Source organism: Callithrix jacchus, chromosome 15 (genome assembly GCF_049354715.1).
Source record: "Callithrix jacchus isolate 240 chromosome 15, calJac240_pri, whole genome shotgun sequence".
Lineage (NCBI taxonomy): Eukaryota > Metazoa > Chordata > Mammalia > Primates > Cebidae > Callithrix > Callithrix jacchus.
In genome coordinates, this window is record NC_133516.1 from 24,579,469 (window position 1) to 24,599,949 (window position 20,481).

Genomic DNA, 20,481 nt, shown 5'->3' on the forward strand with positions numbered 1-20,481 from the left:
TCTTTCTCCCGGGTTCAAGCAATTCTCCTGCCTCAGCCCCCTTAGTAGCTGGGATTACAGGCCTACACTACCATGCCTGGCTAATTTTCTATTTTTAGTAGAGACAGGGTTTCTCCATGTTGGTCAGGCTGGTCTCGAACTCCTGACCTCAGGTGATCTGTCTTCCTCGCCCTTCCAAAGTACTGGAATTACAGGCATGAAGCACTGTGCCCGGCCTGTTCTGAATTCTTTAAAGGGGTTCTAGAAGCCTTCTCTAGATTTTTTTGGTACTGCAGATGGCAAAGGGGAAAGGAATAGTGTGGAAGAAAAGTAAATGAAAGAACATTGGTTTTTGTTTTTTAAAGACAGAAAGCAAACACAAAAACCAAGTGCATTTTTTTTTCTTTTGCAGCTGTGAGAAATTTTGGCCAGATTAGAGAGGCTCTGTTAACCATAATTTGGAATTCTCACTCGGATTTGACCAACTCAGGTAGAACAAACAACCAAAAGCCCAATGATATGCTCGCTGAGCGCTCTTGTGGTAAGGAGAAATTAAGACCAGCTGGTGTTAAACTTTAGCCAAGACAAAACCCCAGTTCAGCTACTTACCTAGGGATGGGTCTCAGGCTGAAGACTGCCTTTTGCCATCCTAGAAGCAGGAAAAACTTGAATTCATCTTCCTTGCTGGGAGTGAGCTCAGACTCCCTAAAGGAGTTATCTTCCTTCTATGTCCTGGAAACAGGAAATCTTGCCTTCCATGTTGGAAGCAAATAAAATTCAGAAAAAAGGTTGGTAGTGGGGGGGAGTTGTACGGCAAAATAAACTCTAGGTCTTGACCAGAGATCAGGGTTTCTCTGGAAAGGGTGCTCCCAGACCTCAGCAAATCATCCTATTGGTTTGAGCCGTAAGGTTAGCGCATGCTGGTACCAAGCACTGGTAGATTTTATCAAAGGTCAGGGGCATCTCCACACAGAATCCCTCCACAGTTACCAAAATGTGAGCTCTCAAAATCTGAGACAGGTCTCAGTTAATTTAGAAAGTTTATTTTGCCAAGGTTGAGGGTGCACACCCGTGACACTGCCTCAAGTGGTCCTGACAATATGTGCCCAAGGTGGTCAGAACACAGCTTGGTTTCATGCATTTTAGGGAGACAGGAGCCATCCAACAACATAGGTAAAATGAACATTGGTTTGGCCCTCTCAGTGAGCAGAGGAGTGACTGAATGGAATGGGAGGCAGGTTTTCCCTAAGCAGTTCCCAGCTTGACGTTCCCCTTTAGCTTAGTGATTTTGGGGGCCCAAGATACTTTCCTTTCGCACCCTCCTTGAAGGCAGGGTCTAAGGACTGTTTCCTTCCCAAAACTAGCTTGGTAATTTGCAACTATACCCTCCTGGGTTGAGGGGATTATGCTAAGTGCTGAGGACCCTGGCCTGAGGCCTTGTACCTGAACAGAGAGGAGCCACTTTAAAGTAGAGGGAGGGAGGCAGAATCTTGGTGCATGCTGTATAGGGAGTGTCCTGATTTCCACAGACTGTGTTCAGCCTCACAGCTGAACGTTTCTCCAGTTCCAAAGTCAACAACCAGAATGGTAGAACAAGGAGAAAGGTTTAAGGTGGGGCTGAGAATGCTTTGTCTGACCCCTTAACCCAGTCCCAACCCTTCAGCTGGCCCTTTGTCCTGGGAGTCTACTACTTTCTGTGTCAGAGTTTACTAGTGGTGCCCTAAAAAGGGCAGAGCATTTGGGAAATAAAGGAGAAAAAGCACAAACCCAACCAATCAATTCCTCCTTAGCAGAGTTGGGAAAAGTAAGCCGAGATGCCTCTTTTGGGTTAACCATTGGCTTAACCTGGGTTCCCCAAACAGCAGAGCCTGAGCAAGGACCTGTGTACAAGTAGTTTATTTGGGGAATGAATCTATTTTGGATGGTTAAGATAAGGAGAAGATCAAAGTATGATTTCATGAATCACACAGTTTATTGCCATACAAAGAGGTCTTTCTTTTTCACAATTCTTAAAAAGGGGGAGAATAATGAGAAGAAATCTCACAGGGGATACACTCAACAGACCTGTTACATTAATCACATAATGAATGAGTTCCAATTTCATTTAGAGTCCAATTATTAAAGTTCAGTTGAGGCCAGGCACTGTGGCTCATGCCTGTAATCCTAGCATTTTGGGAGACCCATACAGGTGGATCATCTGAGGTCAGGAGTTCGAGACCAGCCTGGCCAACATGAAACCCCGTCTCTACTAAAAATACAAAAATTAGCAGGGTGTGGTGGCAGGTGCCTGTCCCCACTGCTCAGGAAGCTGAGGCAGGATAATCACTTGAACCTGGGAGGCAGAGGTTGCAGTGAGATGAGATTGCACTGTTGCACCACAGCCTGGGTGGTTCAATTGCTCACTTAGGATGGAAAGCAGGCTTTTGCAGATGCAAAGTCCAATCAGAGTTTGAGGCACAACTTTCTAGGAGAGCTTCTCAGGAGGGACAGCTTGACCAATACAATGGAGATCCACGAAGATAAATGGGATCCTTTGATGCTAGAGAGAGGTGCCAGTGTTGTGAGACAAGCCTGGCCACATCCTAAGCTCTCTAAGTGTCTATCAAAATCTTGGGTTTATATGTGTTTTGGAGTCCAGTAGTTGAGGTCAGTAGCTCACATGTGGGGTCTGATAAAGTGTGACATAACATTTCCTTGGGTAGGGAGAGTTCACTTCGTGTTCTATTCACAGTAAAACAATGTCACTCTCACAGCAAACTGAAAGTGTTTGGAATCATTTTAAAGCTACATAAAAAAATCCCAAGGAATTGGAGGGGAGGGCTTGGAAGAGCCAAATAGGGAAGGAGAGAAAGAGAAGGGTATATTCGTGAGTTGATCAAGTTGGTCACTGCTATGGGCAAACAGAATGCTATCATTTTAGGAGCTGTATAGAACGTGTCTCAAAATTGCCCACCGGAAGACTGGAAGAATGGAGTATTTTTCCAGCAGCTCCTGTCTGCCCTGTGGTCAATGTTTGTCCCTTGAGGTGTTCCTTTGCACTTCCAGATTTACTCATGTGTCAGAGTGGGCAGCGGATTCCTGCAAGGGTCCCAGGCTGCAGTGCCAGAGTAGCAGGGGAATGCCAGGAACAGCTGAGGCAAGGTGCTCTCAGGTTACACCTGTTCACAGCTGGATGCCACAGCACAGCTGGACTGGGAAGATGTCAGGCCAGACATGGGAGGTGTGTAATACAACCTCAGAGAGGTCAAATGTCCTTTTCTGTCTACTGCAAATAGAACTATAATTCTGTTTAATTCTTAGAGTCGGGATCTACAGTTTTTTCTTGGTGGAAAGATTAATTCTTCATTTAACTGCTTTTCTAGCAAAGCATAATCCTCAAGGTGTAATTTCAGTATGGTGATTTATTTTTAACCCCGTGGCACTATATGACTAATGTTCTGAAACACCATCACTGCAGCTAATCCAGGCTTGAGTCTGTCTGTGAAATGGGCACAGAAAACCAAGTGCATCCTCCCTTCATGATTCTTCCAGTCTTCCAGGCTGTTTGTGCCAAAAGCTGGCGATAAAGAAGACAGCCTTAGCCCTCCAGAAGCTTATAGAATGTCGGACAGGGCCAACAGTTTTGTTTGTTCTTTATTTTGAGACAGAGTCTCCCTCTGTTGCCCAGGCTAGAGTGCAGTGGCACCATCTCAGCTCACTGCAACCTCCACCTCCAGGCTCAAGCAATTCTCCTGCCTCAGCCTCCCAAGTAGCTGGGATTACAGAGATGTGCCACCATGAATGGTAGGGTTTCACCACATTGGCCAGGCTGGTCTTGAACTCCTGGCCTCAAGTGATCCACCCTTCCTCAGCTTCTCACAGTGCTGGGATTACAGGTGTGAGCCACCATGCCCGGCCTACAGTTTTCTTTAAATCTCCATTAAGCTAGTACTTCCCTCCAGTTTTCATCTTCCTGAATTTGTGAGTTTCATTCATTCTCTTCATTCTATTCATTCCTTCCTTCTCTGTACTTTACTTAAACATAGTTGTTAACCCTCAAAATCTGAGCCAGGTCAATTTAGGAAGTTTATTTTGCCAAAGTTAAGAACGCCCACCAGTGAGAGCCTCAGGAGGTTCTGACTTGCGCCCAAGGTGGTAAGACACAGCTTGGTTTTATACATTTTAGGGGGACAGGAGACATCAATCAACATATGTAAGATGAACATTGGTTCAGTCTGGAAAGGCGGGACAACTGAAGCAGGGAGGGGGTTCCCAGGTCATAGGCACATTAGAGACAAATGGTTGCATTCTTTTGAGTTTCTGATTAGGCTTTCCAAAGAGGGCAATCAGATGTGCATTTATGTCAGTAAGCAGAAGGTAATTTTGAACAGAATGGGAGTTCCCAGCTTCACTTTTCCCTTTAACTTAGTGATTTGGGGGCCCCAAGATTTATTTTCCTTTCACATAGCTCTGCCAATATTGTGTCCTGGTACCTTATCTCTTCAGCCTGTTTCTCATTCTGGAAACTGAGGTGTCCTGGCACAGGGCGGTAGGGCGGGTGGCGCGGTGGGGAGGAGTTGGGAGGAAACCCTTATCTGTGGCCGATTGCTTAGTTTGTTCTTATTATTAAAACTCTGGGCAACTGCTATTCTTAAATTATTTTTAAAAACCCTAAGGAGCAAATCTTCAAAAAAAAAATTTTTTTTTTTTTTTGAGACACAACCTCGCTGTGTCGCCCAGGTTGGTGTGCAGTGGCACGATCTCAGCTCACTGCAACCTCCGCCTCTCGGGTTCAAGAGATTCTCCGGCTTCACTCTCCCAAGTAGTTGGGTTTACAGGCGCGCCACCACGCCCAGGTAATTTTTGTATTTTTAGTAGAGACGGGGTTTCACCATGTTGGCCAGGTTGGTCTTGAACTCCTGATCTCTCAAGTAATCCACCCGCCTCGGTCTCCCAAAGTGCTGGGATTACAAGCATGAGCCACAGCGCCCGGTCTCTAAATACATTTATCGGATCAAAAGAAATTTAAAAACCAACCAACCCTAATGAGCTCTAAAGACAGCAACACGCACAGGACTTGGAAGGAGCCTCTTCCTTACCAGGCTTTTCCTCACTTCGGGGAGCGGCTGTTTCACCTCCCCGCCGTAGCCCGGGAGGCTGAAACCCTTTCTGCACCTGGCTCCACCTCCCTGGCCCCCGCCCCTGCCACGCAGTCCCGGAGCGAGAGGCGGCGAGGAAATCTGGAGCCCGGCTTAGGGGCGAGACTGCCGCACTCGGCGCCTAGTGATCCCGGCACCTTCGGTGCTAGGAGGGCCAGGCCGGGCGCCCAGGGTGGAGGAGGCATCTCGGGGCCCCCTGACAGGCCCCGCCCAGCGCAGCCCCAGCGCGCGCTAAGTGATGAGGCTCTTCCGGGTAGCCTAGGCCGCAGGCCCGGAGTGCGGGTGGAGGGGCTTCCAGAAGGACCCGGCGGCAGCGCCCCCACTCGGCTCTCCCGACAGGAGCGCGGGCACCTGCGCGGCGCCGGGTGAAGGCGAACGCATCGGCGAGCCCTCCGCAGAGGAGGCCCCTGCCCATTTGGTTTTGGGTAAGAGGAGGGGTCCGCGTCTCTGCAGCTGGGGCGGGATGCCTTGGCGCCCTCTGCTCTTTTTGGTTCGGTCTCGCGCTTTCCCTTAGCCCGGCTGCCGGGATATGGGTGGGGAAGGCGGCCTCGTTCCTTATAGGCCGAGCGCGCGGCCTCAGCGGGGTAAGGGTAGGATGAACCATCTGGCCAGACCCCAGGGGGTCCTCATGCGCCTCCCTCTCGGCTTCTCTGTGGGCGTCTCCGGCAGCATCATCTGGCATTTATTATTCGGAATAATGTGCCCGGCAGGAGGAGGCCGTGGGTTAAACACGCGGCCCTGCAGCTCCAGGTGAAACGACTCATTGTTTCCTGCCGGCGCAGTTTACCGAAGGGGACCCAGGCCCCACGAAGGGAAGGAACTGTCTCAAGGTCACGTCGTAGTCAAAGGCCGAGCCAGCCCAGGCCCAAGTCGTGTGTCCTGCCTTCCAGGCCCGGGCTCTAGGCCCTGTCCCCTTTCCGACCGCATCTCCTGGTCCTATCCGCGTCCCTCCTCCTCCTCCCACGTACTCCCCGAGGCTCTGTTCCCTGTGTTTGGGGAGTGCTCCCTCTGCGCCGCAGCGCCCAGGTGAAGAAGGCTGGATCGCAGGCAGACCGCCGGGCCAGCTGCCCGAGCAAGGCCGAGCCGACGGTTGCTAGAGGACCAGAGGGGTCGCAGGGCCGGAGAAGGAGGAGGAACCGCGGGGGCAGGCTGGGGATGCCAGAGTGGTGGTGGGCCCGGGGCGCACCAGCGCGAGCACCTGGGGACTTTGGGCGGTGCCGGCTCAACCAATGGGAGGCGCGGCCCTGGCCGAGCCCCCTCGTTCCCCGCCTTCCTGCCGGCCGTAGGGGAGCGTGGCTCTGGGATTGGATGCGCCGCGGTCTAGGGCGTTCTCGCGCTCTGCCTCGTTTCTGGAGCGCGCTTAATAGATACCCTGTGTGCCCCGGCGCTCGAACCTGTCCCGACCGGTCCACGCGCCCTGGGCGTGCGTCCCGCGAGCGGCCGCATCCAGGCTGCGTCCTTCTGGAGAAAGGTTTGGGGCTGCGCGTGGCGTCGAACTCAGCCTTTTTTTTTTCCAGCCAGTCAGCCTGGAAACCTGCCTGTAGTCAGCTGATGCAGTCACCCTGCAGTTTCTACTTTGAGGGGTTACAGAGGCACGAGGCACATATTTCATTATGGAGGGCCGCCTACAGGCGTTGCTCGGCCAGGATCGTCTGTGACGCAGCAAATGTCCTGGAGAATGTCCTTGCTGCAAGAGGCGTTGGAGCCAGGCTCTGCACAGGGCGTGTATATCCCTGGTCGGCGAGGAAGCTGACCCTTGAAATTTGTGAAGCTTTTGGATTCACTCAATACACATTTACAGAGCCTCTGCTTCCTGTGAGGGACCACACAGTTGACATTGGAAGGAGCAAGAAGACAGTGATTGAACATGTGGGTCCTGGCTGTACGGTGCTCACAGTCCACGTGGGGATTGGTGGTAGGATGGGGGCTTGCGAATGTTTATAAACAGAAATCCCTAGAATACAACCCTGGCCATGTAGGTGCTGTTATAGAGGCACAGAAGGAAGGAGATTGGGCAAAAGATTTTTGAATTAGGGGATTAGGAAAGGCAGCTTGGGGGAATTATTTGAACCAGTTAGAACTTGGTCAATGCAATCAGTTTGGTATAGGATGAGCAAGCCTCAGAAATTGGAAAGTACAGGACTTGTGGAGGGATAATGTAGCAAATGATTTGATGAGTAGAAAAGTATAGTTGTAGATACAGTTTGGAGGAGCCAGGTGAGGACTCAGGCGCTCAGCTCGTTGTGTACCCTGATTTGAAATGTAGTAAGCATTTGTGAATAGAAAGGCTCCTTAATCATTAGTACTGCTGTCATTTTTTACACCTGGACCAAACATCTTGGAAATGTCTTTGTTTCTTCCTTCTTTCATATCCTACACTCAATCTGTTGGTAAATGGTAGTGGACTGTACCTTCAATATAAAGCTAGACTTACAAATGCTCATCACTTCCATGGTTTTCACCAGGGCTGGCACCCTTTTTGTTCATTTCTAAGGAAGAAGTTTTCACATTTCACTGGAGTTGTGCAATATACATCCTGCATGACTGTACATGGTAGCCCTGGATTACTGCCACAGCTCCTAACTGGTCTTTCTGCTTCTTCTTTAGTCCATCCTCAGCTTTTTATTAACCCATCGAGAGTTGTCTTTTTAAAAATGTAAGTCTGACAATGGCACTCCTTTTATTAAAACTCTCTTAATTCATTTAATTATGTACTGGCTAGGCGCCGTGGCTCACACCTATAATCTCAGCACTTTGGGAGGATGAGGTGGGCAGATCACTTGAGGTGAGGTGTTCGAGACCAGCCTGGCTAACATGGTGGAACCCCGTCTCTACTAAAAATACAAAAATTAGCTGGGCATGGTGGTGCATGCTTGTAACCCCAGCTACCAGCATGGGAGGCTGAGGCAGGAGGATTGCTTGAATCCCAGGAGGTGGAGGTTGCAGTGAGCCGAGATTGCACCCCTCTACTCCAGCAGCCTGGGTGACAGGTGAGATTCTATCTCAATAAATAAATAAATAAATAAATATTATGTATCTGTTGCGTGCAGGGCACTGTTGTACATGTTGGAGATACAACAGTGAACAAAACAGACAAAAATTCCTGTTCTCAAAGAGCTTGCATCCTGAGACTGAATGACAACAAACAAGATAAATATGTACAACATGTGGAATGCTATAATGTAATAAAGTGGCAAGGAGGAGGGAAAAAATGGAAGCGGAGAAGGATTATTGATAAAGTCAGGGTTGGGGTGGGATAGATGGGGTGGCCAGAGGATGTCTTAGTGAACATTTTAGTCAAGGACTGAAGTGAATGAGCCCTGTGGATATGGGGGGAAGAGTGTTCCAGGTAGAGGGAACAGTAAGGACAAAGGCCCTAAAGCAGGAGCTGGCTTGCCATGTTCCAAGGACAGCAAGAAAGCCAGGGTGACCAAAGTACAGTGAACAAGGTAGCAATGAGGTCAGAGAGGCCATGGGGACCCAGAACATGGAGGGCCTTATAGGCAAACTCTAGATTTTGGCTTTTTTTTTTTTTTTTGAGACGGAGTTTCGCTCTTGTTACCCAGGCTGGAGTGCAATGGCGCGATCTCGGCTCGCCGCAACCTCTGCCTCCTGGATTCAGGCAATTCTCCTGCCTCAGCCTCCTGAGTAGCCGGGATTATAGGCATGTGCCACCATGCCCAGCTAATTTTTTGTATTTTTAGTAGAGACTGGGTTTCACCATTGTTGACCAGGATGGTCTTGATCTCTTGACCTCATGATCCACCTGCCTCGGCCTCCCAAAGTGCTGGGATTACAGGCTTGAGCCACCACGCCCGGCCCTAGATTTTGGCTTTTACTCTGGCAGGAGTTTGGTGTAGGCATGACATGATCTGATTTATGTTCCGCAGGATCCTGCAGGCTGTGCTGAGCAGAATCTGCAGGAATTACACAGGAACAGGAGTGTAGTTGGGAGGCTACAAGGGATGAAGGCTTAGACGAGGCTGGTAGCAGAGGATCCTAGATACATTGTGAAGGTAGCATCGACAGGATTTGCTGAGTTCTGGGCTGTGGTGTGTGCAAGAAAGAGGAGTCAAGAATGAGGAAGATGTAGGGGAACAGGTCTGCGGGACAATAGCACAGGCTCAGTTTTGGACAGGTTACATTTGAGTTACCTAGCAAACATTCAAGTGAAGATTTGGATGGGCAGTTGTTTACATAAGTCTGAGTTTAGGGGAGAAGGCTGGGTTGGAGATCAACCTTTGGGAGTTGGCAGCATGTGAATCGTATTTAAAGCTACTAGTACATGTCATGGTGGTGAGAACAGACCAAGTACAGAGTCCTGAGACTCTGTCATTTAGTGGTTTGTCTTTAATTTGGTAGGCAAGCCCTGTTCTCCAAGTGAGAGAAGGCCCGCTTGATCTGGCAGTTGTAATTATGGCATTTTTGACAGCTCTGGTAATACATAGTCTTGGGGAAGGACAGATGAGGAGTGGAATGGGGGAAGCACGTGTTCCTGTTGTCATTATAAGGTCTATATTGAGCTATTCTTAGAATATAGGTCAAAACTGAGAATTAATAGTCATGTTCTAAGCCTCATACACTCTTGTGTATGTGAATTAGTACAACCACTATGGAGAAGAGTTTGGAGGTTCCTCTAAAAGCTAAAAATAGAGTTACCATATGATCCAGCAATTCCCCCTGCTAGGTACGTACCCAAAAGGAAGGCAATCTGTCTATTGAAGAGATATCTGCACTCCCATGTTTGTTCCAGTGCTTTTTACAATAGCTGAGATTTGGAAGCAACCTATATATTTTGGTGCTGCTGCTTTTGCAGCACGAAGAATTTACATATAACAGACCTCTGCAAGAGTCATGTCAGAATGGAACATAGTGAGCCCAGCATTGAGGCAAGGATGCATACAGTTTTCTTTTTTTCTGGAGTGGGAGTGTTTCCATGTGTTACACCTTGACAGTGGGGAGGGTGTGCCCTTGAGAGAAGGCCCAAGTGTTTCTAGCATTAGAAAAATGTCTCCAAGATTATAGGCTGATATGTGAGCATCTTGATTTCGTGACAGTGTCTTATGAGTTTGGCCCTGGGAGTCAAGCCCCTGTGCTCAGTCACCTTAGGGGTGACTAATTCCTTGACTTTCAAGGCCAAGGAGACTGAGCTACCCACCTCCAACAGCCATTTCTGTTCCGAAACTAAAAGGCAAGAGAGTGGTGTGTGAAGTTTGAGAACTTAATATTTACAGAGAAAAACATTAAGATGACAAACAGTAACTCCTGTTTCAGGTTTAGAAATAGCTACAGGTTTCAGAAACGCATGTAACAGACTACATTGAGAATACTGCATTGTTCAAGGGACTGAGTTTTTATGCACTTTTAATTATTTTGACTTTAGTACTTTTTTTTTTTTGAGACGGAGTTTCGCTCTTGTTACCCAGGCTGGAGTGCAATGGCGCGATCTTGGCTCACCGCAACCTCCGCCTCCTGGGTTCAGGCAATTCTCCTGCCCCAGCCTCCTGAGTAGCTGGGATTACAGGCACGCGCCACTGTGCCCACCTAATTTTTTGTATTTTTAGTAGAGACGGGGTTTCACCATGTTGACCAGGATGGTCTCTATCTGTTGACCTCGTGATCCACCCCCCTCTGCCTCCCAAAGTGCTGGGATTACAGGCTTGAGCCACCGCGCCCGGCCAACTTTAGTACTTTTAAATATTGCTAACTTTAAGGAAAAAAAGTGGAAAGCAGCTCTCTATTTGGAGATCATATTAAAGCATTTTCTGCCACAGGCATTGAGCTAGGGGGTGGAAAAGGCTTTAATTGTAGACGACTGAATTGGAAGTCTCCCAGTGATGGTGACCTCAGACTCTGGTCCCTGGTTTTTGTGGGAGGAGGTAGAGATGTGTGTGCTTAGCGAGCTGGTCAGTACTTAGATGGCGGGAGGGGGGCCTCATTACAAAGTCTGAGCCAACATGGGCCTGTGCCTTCCACAGAACCATAAAAAGCCAGTCTGGGCTCCATTCTGCTGCTCTCTGCAAGGTGCTTACCGTGGAAACTTCTTTTGTGGCCACAGGCCGACTTTTCACCTCCAGACTGCCCTGCGGGAGCCCACTCAGCTCCTCCCCACACCCCAGGGACTCAGAGTGCCTCCTTTGTGTTAGGCTCGTTCTAGGCACTGAGGATTTGGTAGTGAACCAGGTGGACAGGGCTCCTGGCATCACTGAGCTTACGATCTATTATTTACTTTATAACAAATAAGATAATTTTGGATTACGGTAGTTGCTATGAGAGTGATCTTACAGAGACCAAGCTGTATGCTGCATGGGAGCCGCTTTAGTAAGTGAGTCAGAGGACTCAGCATCCAGGATGAGGGCAGAGGAGGAGCCAGGTCTGAGGCAGGAGACAGCCTAGCATAGGTGAGGAGCTCTCAGGGTCAGTGCTGGCTGCAGTGCAGTGAGCAAAGAGGAGGGTGGCCCGGTGAACTAGAGGCCTCCACGGAGGTGGAGGTCAGCCCCAGCAGGCATGGAAAGTTGGCTTTAAACAAGGAAGTTGCATAGCCTGACTCGCGTTAAAAATGTTTCTCGGCTGGGCGTGGTGGCTCACACCTGTAATCCCAGCACTTTGGGAGGCCGAGTTGGGCAGATCACAAGGTCAGGAGATCAAGACCATCCTGGCCAACATGGTGAAATTCTGTCTCTACTAAAATACAAAAAAAATTAGCTGGGTGTGATGGTGGGTGCCTGCAGTCCCAGCTACTTGGAGGCTGAGGCAAGAGAATTGCTTGAACCCAGGAGGCAGAGGTTGCAGTGAGCCGAGACTGCACCATTGCACTTCAGCCTGAGAGACAGACTCTGTCTCAATCAATCAATCAATCAATAAAAAGGTTTCTCAGGCTGCAGTGCTTATGGGTGTGGCAAATAGGGGCGATAGTTTACTGTAGTTCCAGAAAGATACTGTAAGCCAGAGATTTTGCCTGCTTTTCTTTCCTGAGGATTAAACAGATTAAATGCCCCCACCTGTCTCTGGCAGTACAGCAAGGCAGTGGTTGCTTAGTTAACACTTACTGCTGACCTTGGGCCCAGGTGGCTGGTGATCAGTCAGGTTTGGGGTGGCAGCAAACAGGCCGGGGAGGAGCCCCTCAGGCAGTACCTTATTACTGGGAACAGTATGACAGACTATATCCAGGTAGGCAAAGGAGAGGCTAGAACCTATTTACCTGCCCACCTTCCTTCCCTTAGGTGTGGAGGAATCACTGTTAACAACAGGAGGGCAACATATTCACGTGCTGATCAGCAGTCAATGCAGAAGAGTGGTGGTGCCGGGTAGCCTTAAGGTGTTACCAAGAGATTCTTGGCCTTGTTGCAATAGGTTGATTTAACCTCAAATGGGGAGGGAAGGGGGAGGTCATGTGTGTGTTTTAATTACTAGAGTCTCTTATTTGGCAGCTCCAAACTCTGTGCTATAGTGAATTACTGATGAATTCAGTCTCAGAGACATAGGCCTCTTGTTTGTTGGGATGGGGGAAAGAGGCGAAGAGCTGGGTCAGATGCTATGTGACATGAGGACAAGCTGCCTACAGAGGCAGGTGGGCACCTCGGGAGTGAAGCTGATGCCTTGGGGCATCACAGGTGGGTGTTTCACCAACTTAGAGGAATAGGATTTGCTGAGTCTGATCCCTGAGGGTTAGGTCCCTGAGTCTCACAGCTGTTGGCGGGTTTGAGGATCACTGATCTGGGCCAACCTGCTCACGTTATGAATCGGCGATGACTTGCCCAAGGTTGCCCAGTGCATTGGTGGCACAGCTAGAGCCAGAACCCAGGCTTCCAGACACCCTGGCTCTTGACTCTTTCCATCATGAGGCTGCAGCTTAAGAGAGCAACCAGCGCAGACTACCTGGTACCAGGACTGGACCTGCGTGGAACCGATCCAGCCCAGTTTGACTTTCACAACCTGAAAGAAACATGACTACTCCTCATTAGAGCCCCGAAGGCAACAAAGCAATGCTGAGGGTGCGTTTTGTGTTTCAGAGCCGCCGGGAGGAAGTGGGCCATTCTACCACTTGTGGCTGCCATGCTGGCCACCCGCCTCTCCAGACCCCTGTCATGGCTCCCAGAAAAAACCCTACGTGCCTGTGATAGAGAAAATGGAGCAAGGTAAGCAACTAGAGGTGGTGGTGGCCTTGAGGGTGACATTTTCTGGGCAAGCAGAGCTTTTCACACATGGTCGGTACAGGCAGTAATGAGGCCTGATTCTCAAAGATGTCTCTCAATACCTATGTCTCCTAGCAGAGGAAATTCTGAGGTGTCCTGGGAAGACATTTCTTCCCAGGGTTCACAGGGCAAAAAGGAATGTCTTTCATAACTGCTTCTTTTTTTCTTTTTTCTTTTTTTTTTGATGGAGTCTCGCTCTGTCATCCAGGCTGGGGTACAATGGCACAATCTTGGCTCACTGCAACCTCCACCTCCTGGGTTCAAGAGATTCTCCCACCTCAGCCTTTTCAATAGCTGGGATTACAGGCACATGCCACCATGTCCTGCTAATTTTTGTATTTTTAGTAGAGACAGGGTGGCCAGGCTGGTCTTGAACTCCTGAACTCAAGTGATCGACCTGCCTCAGCCTCCCAAAGTGCTGGGATTACAGGCATGAGCCACCCTGCCTGGCCGTACCGCTTCTTAAAACACTTGTTATTTGAAATAACTTTAGACTTAAACACAAAACTGCAAAAAGTGTTGCAAAGGGTTTCTGGATCCCCTTCAGCTAACTAACTTCCCTAAATGTTAATGTCTTATACAATCACACTGCAATGATCGAAATCAGGAAATTACCATTGAGAGAATACCACTAACTAGTCTACACACCTCATTCCAGTGTTGCCAAGTGGCTACCGATGGACCTTTTTCTGGTCCAGGATCTAATCCCGAATCCCACATGACACGGAGGTATCATGTCTTTTTAGTTTCTTCCTACTGGGGGCAGGTCGTCAATCTTTTTCGCTCACGACCTTGACACTCTGGCTGGTTATGTTGTATGATGTCTCTCAGTTTGGGTTTGTGTGGCAAGAAGCCTGCAGCAGTGAAGCGGTGCCCTTCTCCACCCATCGTGCCAGGAGGTATGTTATTTTATGCGTCTCATTAGTCACCTGGATAACTGCTCTTTTAAAATGTTATGCATGAAATCAGTTCACTGAAATGTCCCAAGACTTCACTGACTCATTTGTGTGATTTCAAGGAAGCATTATGTAAGTTCAAATTAGACAAGCAGCTGTTCTTCTTTGAGAGCGCCTGGAATTGCCTTTTCCCAGGGGATCCAGTGGGCTCTGATGCCACATTTTACTCTTTTGCAGTCTGAGCAAGGAAAAAACAAGAAATGCCTTTTTTTTCTGTTATATTTGCGGGGAATGAAATTGAAGGTTAGGTTGAATTCAAAATCTCAGGAGCTACATCACTGGTATTTTCTATGCCAATAGTATTTTTAGAAGAAGGTGCATTTAGGCTGAGACTCACAATGCCCAGGCATTGTGGCACCATCTCGGCTCAGTGCAACCTCTGCCTCCCAGGTTCAAGCAGTTCTCCTGCCTCAGCCTTCTGAGTAGCTGGGACTACAGGCATGCGCCATCACACCCAGCTAAATTTTTTGTATTTTGAGTAGAGACCGGTTTTTGCCATGTTGGCCAGGCTGGTCTTAAACTCCGGATTTCAAGTGATCCGCCTGCCTCACCCTCCCAAAGTACTGGGATTCACAGTGCCCGGCCTGGCTTTTAGCAGCATTTGCTTGAATTCATTTCTGAGAGATATGGAGGCTTCACTTGGAGCTGGGGCTCCACCGACCTGAAGACACCTTGTGAAAAGAGTTTGGAATGCCCCATCAGCAGGAGGCCACTGCCATCTGGGTGGGGATAGAGCTTGGCTTTGTTGAAGGGCTTGTGAAAGAAGGTGACTGGCTGTAATTGTTTTTTCAGTGAGTGATTCATAAAAATGGCAAGATCTGTCTCAAATATAGCTTTTAGGGATTTCTCTAAAATACGGCTTTTAGAGATTTCTGGAGGTTTTTTTATAGAGGAGAAAGTCATCCCACAGGAAGTTAAAATACTTTCACAAAGGTTTTGTTCTGAAATTTAAGGAAAGTGAGGCTTAGTCAAGCTCCTGGCTCACTTGAGGGGAAAGAAAGGTTGTCAAAGGGAATTCTGAATCTTCTGGATGGGCTGAGAGGGGCCTGGGTGGTATGTGGGCAGCACAGAGCTGAGTCAGGGTAGAGTAAATATCATCAGGGCAGCATGGAGGGGACAACACCATTTGTAGTTGCTCAAAAAAAGAGAAATACTTCCGTGTAACAAAGCATGTTACACATAACGAAGCATGTGTAGGATTTGTGTTTTGTTTTGTTTGTGTTTGTTTGTTTTTGATGCAGAGTTTCACTCTCGTTGTTCAGACTGGAGTGCAATGGTGCGATCTTGGCTCACGGCAACCTCTCGCTCCTAGGTTCAAACAGTTCTCCTTCCCCAGCCTCCTGACAAGCAGGGATTATAGGCAAACCCCAACCACGTCCACCACGCCCAGCTAGGTTTTTGTATTTTTAGTAGAGATAGAGTTTCACCATGTTGGCCAGGTTGGTCTTGAGCTCCTGACCTCAGGTGATCCACCTGCTTTGGCCTCCCAAAGTGCTGGGATTACAGGTGTGAGCCACCATGGCTGGTTGCATGTATAGGATTTAAATGCTATAACCTCCACAACACTGATGAAAGCAATCAAAGATCTATATAAATGGAAACCCGTAGTGTACTCAGGAATTGGAAGAGTCAACAAAGTAAAGATGCTAACTTTCCCCAAATTGATATACAGGTTTAGCCTGCCTGCCTGCCTGCCTTCCTTCCTTCCTTCCTTCCTTCCTTCCTTCCTTCCTTCCTTCCTTCCTTCCTTCTTTTCTCTCCTTCCTTCCTTCCTTCCTTCCTTCTTTTCTCTCCTTCCTTCCTTCCTTCCTTCCCTCCTTCCTTCCTTCCTTCCCTTTCTGTTTCATGGAGTTTTGCTCTTGTTACCCAGGCTGGAGTGCAATGGTGTGATCTCGGCTCACCGCAACCTCCACCTCCTAGGTTCAGGCAATTCTTCTGCGTCAGCCTCCTGAGTAGCTGGTATTACAGGCACGCGCCACCATGCCCAGCTAATTTTTTGTATTTTTAGTAGAGACGGGGTTTCACCATGCTGACCAGGATGGTCTCGATCTCTTGACCTCGTGATCCACCCTCCTCGGCCTCCCAAAGTGCTGGGATTACAGGAGTGAGCCACCGCGCCCGGCCTAGCATACTTTTTATAAAAATCCCAGTCATATTTTTCATAGATAAAGATAAGATTACTCTAAAATTTATATGGAAAGGCAAAGGAAATGGAATAGCTAAAACAGTTTTGAAGAAGAAAAATGAGGTAGCAACACATGTATCAGTGAAATAGAATAGAAAATCCAGAAATAGGCCCACCCAAATATGCCCAACCAATTTTTGACAAAAGTGGAAAAGCAAGTCAATGGAGGAAAGATAACATTTTCAAAAAATGATAGTGGAGCAAATGGATACAAAACTTAGACCTAAGTCTGACATCTTATACAAAAATTAACTCAAGACTTAAGATATAAAATATAAAACTTTTTTTTTTTCTGAGATAGGGTCTCCCTCTGTTGCCCAGGCTGGAGTGCAGTGGCACAAACTCAGCTCATTGCAACCTCCCCCTCCCAGGCTCAGGTGATCCTCCTGCCTCAGCCTCCCAAGTAGCTGGGACTTTCAGGCGTGAGCCACCATGCCTTACTAATTTTCATATGTTTTGTAGAGACAGGGTTTTGCCATATTGCCCAGGCTGGTCTCAAACTCCTGAGCTCAAGCGTCCGCCCACCTCGGCCTCCCAAAGTGCTGGGATTACAGGCATGAGCTACCGAGCCCAGCCAAAACTGTAAAACTTTTAGAAAAGAAGATAGAAGAAAATCTTTGGGTTCTCAGGGCAAAGAACTCTGAGAATTGACACCAAAAGTATGCCTCATAAAAGAAAAAAATTAGACTTTATTTAGGAGTTAAGAGTTTAGACTCTGGAGTTTCAGTTCCAGCTCTATCACTAACTACATGGGGCATTTAAAAATTCCTCCGTTGTCCCAAGGGTTGCATGGGTGATTGTAGATGGGGACACTGAGATCCTGAAATTTCCCCAAGCATCACTGTTGGTTGGTGGCAGGAGCTGAGTTAGAACCTGGTCTCCTGATTCCAAGTCTAAGTGAAACACTTTTCCCCTGCAGCAGACCCTGTGACAGAGGATAAAACGGCAAGTTATAGACTAGAAGAAGAGTTTTGCATACCACATATGTAACAAAGGACCAACAGCTAGGACATCTAGAGAACTCTCAACATTCCATGGTGTAGAAGAACAAACAATTCAATAGAATATGGACGAAAGACACGAAGAGACATTTTGCCAAACATATGGTGCCGTGGTCTGAATATTTGTGTTCTCCTCAAATTCCTGTGTTGAAATCCTAACTCCCGAGGTATTGGTACTAGGAGGTAGGGGCGCTGGGAGGTGATTAGTTCATTAGGTGGAGCCCTCATGAGTGGGATTAGTGCCCTTGTAAAAGAGATCTGAGAGAGACTCCCCACCCCTTTGCCATGTGAGGTTACAGTCAGAAGACTTCTGTCTTTGAAAAAATGGGCCCTCACAAACAGTCTGCTGGCATTTTGTTCTTCAACGCCCAGCTTCTAGAACTGTAAGGAATACATTTCTGTCATTTATAAGCTACCCAGTCTATGGTATTTTGTTATAGCAGCACAAACAGCCTGAGACAGGTGGCAAATAAACATGAAAAATGATCAGCATCATTAGCCATTAGGGAAGTGCCAATTAAAACCAAGCAAAATACCGTGATACAGTGTTCGGCATGGCTAAACTAGAAAATCGTGACACCACCAAACACCAGCAAGGATATGGGGAAACTGGGTCACTCAGACATTGCTACTGGGAATGTAGACTGCAGTAGTCACTTTCAGAAACAGTTTGTCCGTTTCTTAAGAAACTAAACATGCAACTACCATACAACCCAGCAATTACACCTCTGGGCATTTATCCAAGAGAAATGAAAACTTAATGTTTGCGCAAAAACCTATGTAGGAATGTTCAGGCAGCTTTATTCATAATATGCCCAAACTGCAGACAACCCCGATGTCCTTCAATAGGTAAATAGCAAACTGTGGTACCCCATGGAGCACTACCTAGCAACAAACAGGAGCGAACTATCAATACACAACAATCTGGATGAATCTTCAGAGAATTATGTTGAATGAAAAAGCCAGTCCCTAAAGGATACACACTGTATGATTCCATTTACATAGCATTCTTGAAAGGCTAAAATTATAGAGAGAGGGAACAGATTTGTGGTTAAAGATGGTGTGGGGTGGGAAGAAAGTGGGCGTGGCTATAAAAGGGTAACATGAAGGATCCTTGTGGCGATGGAAATGTTCTGTATTTGTATTGTATCAGTGTCAATGTCCTGGTTTTGATACTGTAATGTAGTTTCAAAAGATGCTACCCTTCGGGGAAATTAGGTGACGTGCCTGGCATCTCTCTGTGTTATTTCTTAACTGCATGTGAATCTACAATTATTTCAAAATAAAAAATTTGATTGAAATAACTATCAGGAAGCTGAGCCTCCTGGGGATTAAGACACTGAAATTGCAGAAGGCTTTACCAAAACATACTAATGCAAGAATCGTTCAAACTTGAATTAGCCTGAAACATTACCTATCTATGTACCTTGGAAAGCAGAAAATGGAACTTTATTGGAGTGGGGCACCGGACGGTCAAGGTTTGGCAGAGCCTACCCAACAAAGGTAGCTAGCTTCTAAATTGGCTTTATTCTCAGGAAGGCTTATTCTAGACAGTGGCAAACATAGCCATAGCAAATGCTGGCTCACATTCTATCAGCCTAGCAACCCTGGTGGAAAGAGGGCCTCTTTCTCAGTTGTACCAGCAAGCTGTCTCCAGGAGCCTGGGCTGGAGAGACACACAGTCCTACTTCAGGCCAGTGGTGGCTGAGGGTCTGTCTAGTTGCTTCTGCCCCAAGAACAAGGTCAGTCCTGTACTGATGGTTTCCTTTTCTCTTGCAGACGCCCACTATTGTTTTGTTCTGCCTCCTTTATCCCGATTGGCCGTCGGACTTATGCCAGTGCAGTGGAGCCGGTGAGTGGAAGCACAGCTAACTGGGGGCCAGTTGGATGGTCAGAACCCCTTCTTCTCAGCCCTGGGCCCTGAGCTACCTTCAGAGTGGGGCTTTAGTGTTTCCAGGACACTCGGAGCCACTTTCTCACTCAACCCTCCCTCAAAGCTTCTCATTAATAATGGTATCACACACCCCCATCTATATGGGAAGGAAGCAGTAATGAGGCATTCCAGCCCCTCCCAGCCAGGAAGCTATCAGTGGAGGCCTAGTGGGGAGCCAGAACTCCCAGCCCCACTCAGCAAGTTAGGGGTTAAGAATTTAGACTCTATGCCGAGCGCAGTGGCTTACACCTGTAATCCCAGCATTTTGGGAGGCCGAGATGGGAGGATCACCTGAGGCCAGGAGTTTAAGACCAACATGACTAACATGGAGAAACATCCATCTCTACTAAAAATACAAAATTAGCCAGGTGTGGTGGCACATGCCTGTAATCCCAGCTACTCAGGAGGCTGAGGTGGGAGAATTGCTTGAACCCTGGAGCTGGAGGTTGCAGTGAGCTGATATTGATTGAGCTGTTGCACTCCAGCCTGGGCAACAAGAGCCAAACTCCATTTCAAAAAAAAAAAAAGAGTTTAGGCTCTGGAATCTCTCAGCCCTGGTTTCAATTCCAGCTCTATCACTAACTACATTGAGCATTTAAAAAAAGACCTCTGTTTTCCCACATGTAGCATGGGTGATTGTAGATGAGATCCTAAAGGCAGAAGTAATTTTCCCAAGTGATTTTGCTGGTTGGCAGCAGAGTCAGGTTAGAACCTGGCCTTTCCGCTATACCGAGGTGCTTCTCCAGATAGCAAGAACAAGGTAGGGAGGGCCAGGCTTGGGCCACTCAGGAAGTGTCACTGCACAGAGGGTGGAGAGGCCTTGTCACTTTGTCCTGGACCCTGGGTTCCTAACATGGGATCTGACCTTGTATAACAGGTTGGCAGCAAAGCTGTCCTGGTCACAGGCTGTGACTCTGGATTTGGATTCTCACTGGCCAAGCATCTGCATTCCAAAGGCTTCCTTGTGTTTGCTGGCTGCTTGATGAAGGTAAGACACGGTTATCTCCTTCACCATTGTCTTTTACACACAGTCATTGTTTTATAGTCTTTTAAAAATGCCTTTCCTAACAACTGGCTCATCTTTGCTTAAACAG

General features: G+C 47.8%; 1 protein-coding gene and 1 pseudogene across 7 annotated transcripts in view; one reads left to right on the top strand and one right to left on the bottom strand.

Moving 5' to 3' along the window:
- The window catches only part of BDH1 (3-hydroxybutyrate dehydrogenase 1), a 56,362-nt gene that overhangs the window by 12,205 nt on the left and 23,676 nt on the right, over positions 1-20,481 (top strand). The window contains exons 1-4 of one of the 6 annotated variants that reach the window (XM_002758213.6): positions 5,170-5,542; positions 13,130-13,255; positions 19,234-19,306; positions 20,265-20,375. In XM_002758213.6, the coding sequence (XP_002758259.1) occupies positions 13,173-13,255; positions 19,234-19,306; positions 20,265-20,375 (267 nt within the window). In that variant the 5' untranslated portion in view covers positions 5,170-5,542; positions 13,130-13,172. Of the gene's footprint in view, positions 1-5,169; positions 5,543-5,760; positions 5,868-6,491; positions 8,108-13,129; positions 13,256-19,233; positions 19,307-20,264; positions 20,376-20,481 lie in introns of those variants that run through there. The other 5 variants (XM_078350554.1, XM_078350556.1, XM_078350555.1 and 2 more) reach the window with 5 other exon arrangements.
- LOC108588393 (uncharacterized) lies at positions 589-5,799 on the bottom strand (annotated as a pseudogene). Its single transcript, XR_013527227.1, has 2 exons — positions 5,058-5,799; positions 589-711 (listed from the first exon to the last, which is right to left on the bottom strand). The product of XR_013527227.1 is annotated as an uncharacterized LOC108588393 (transcript).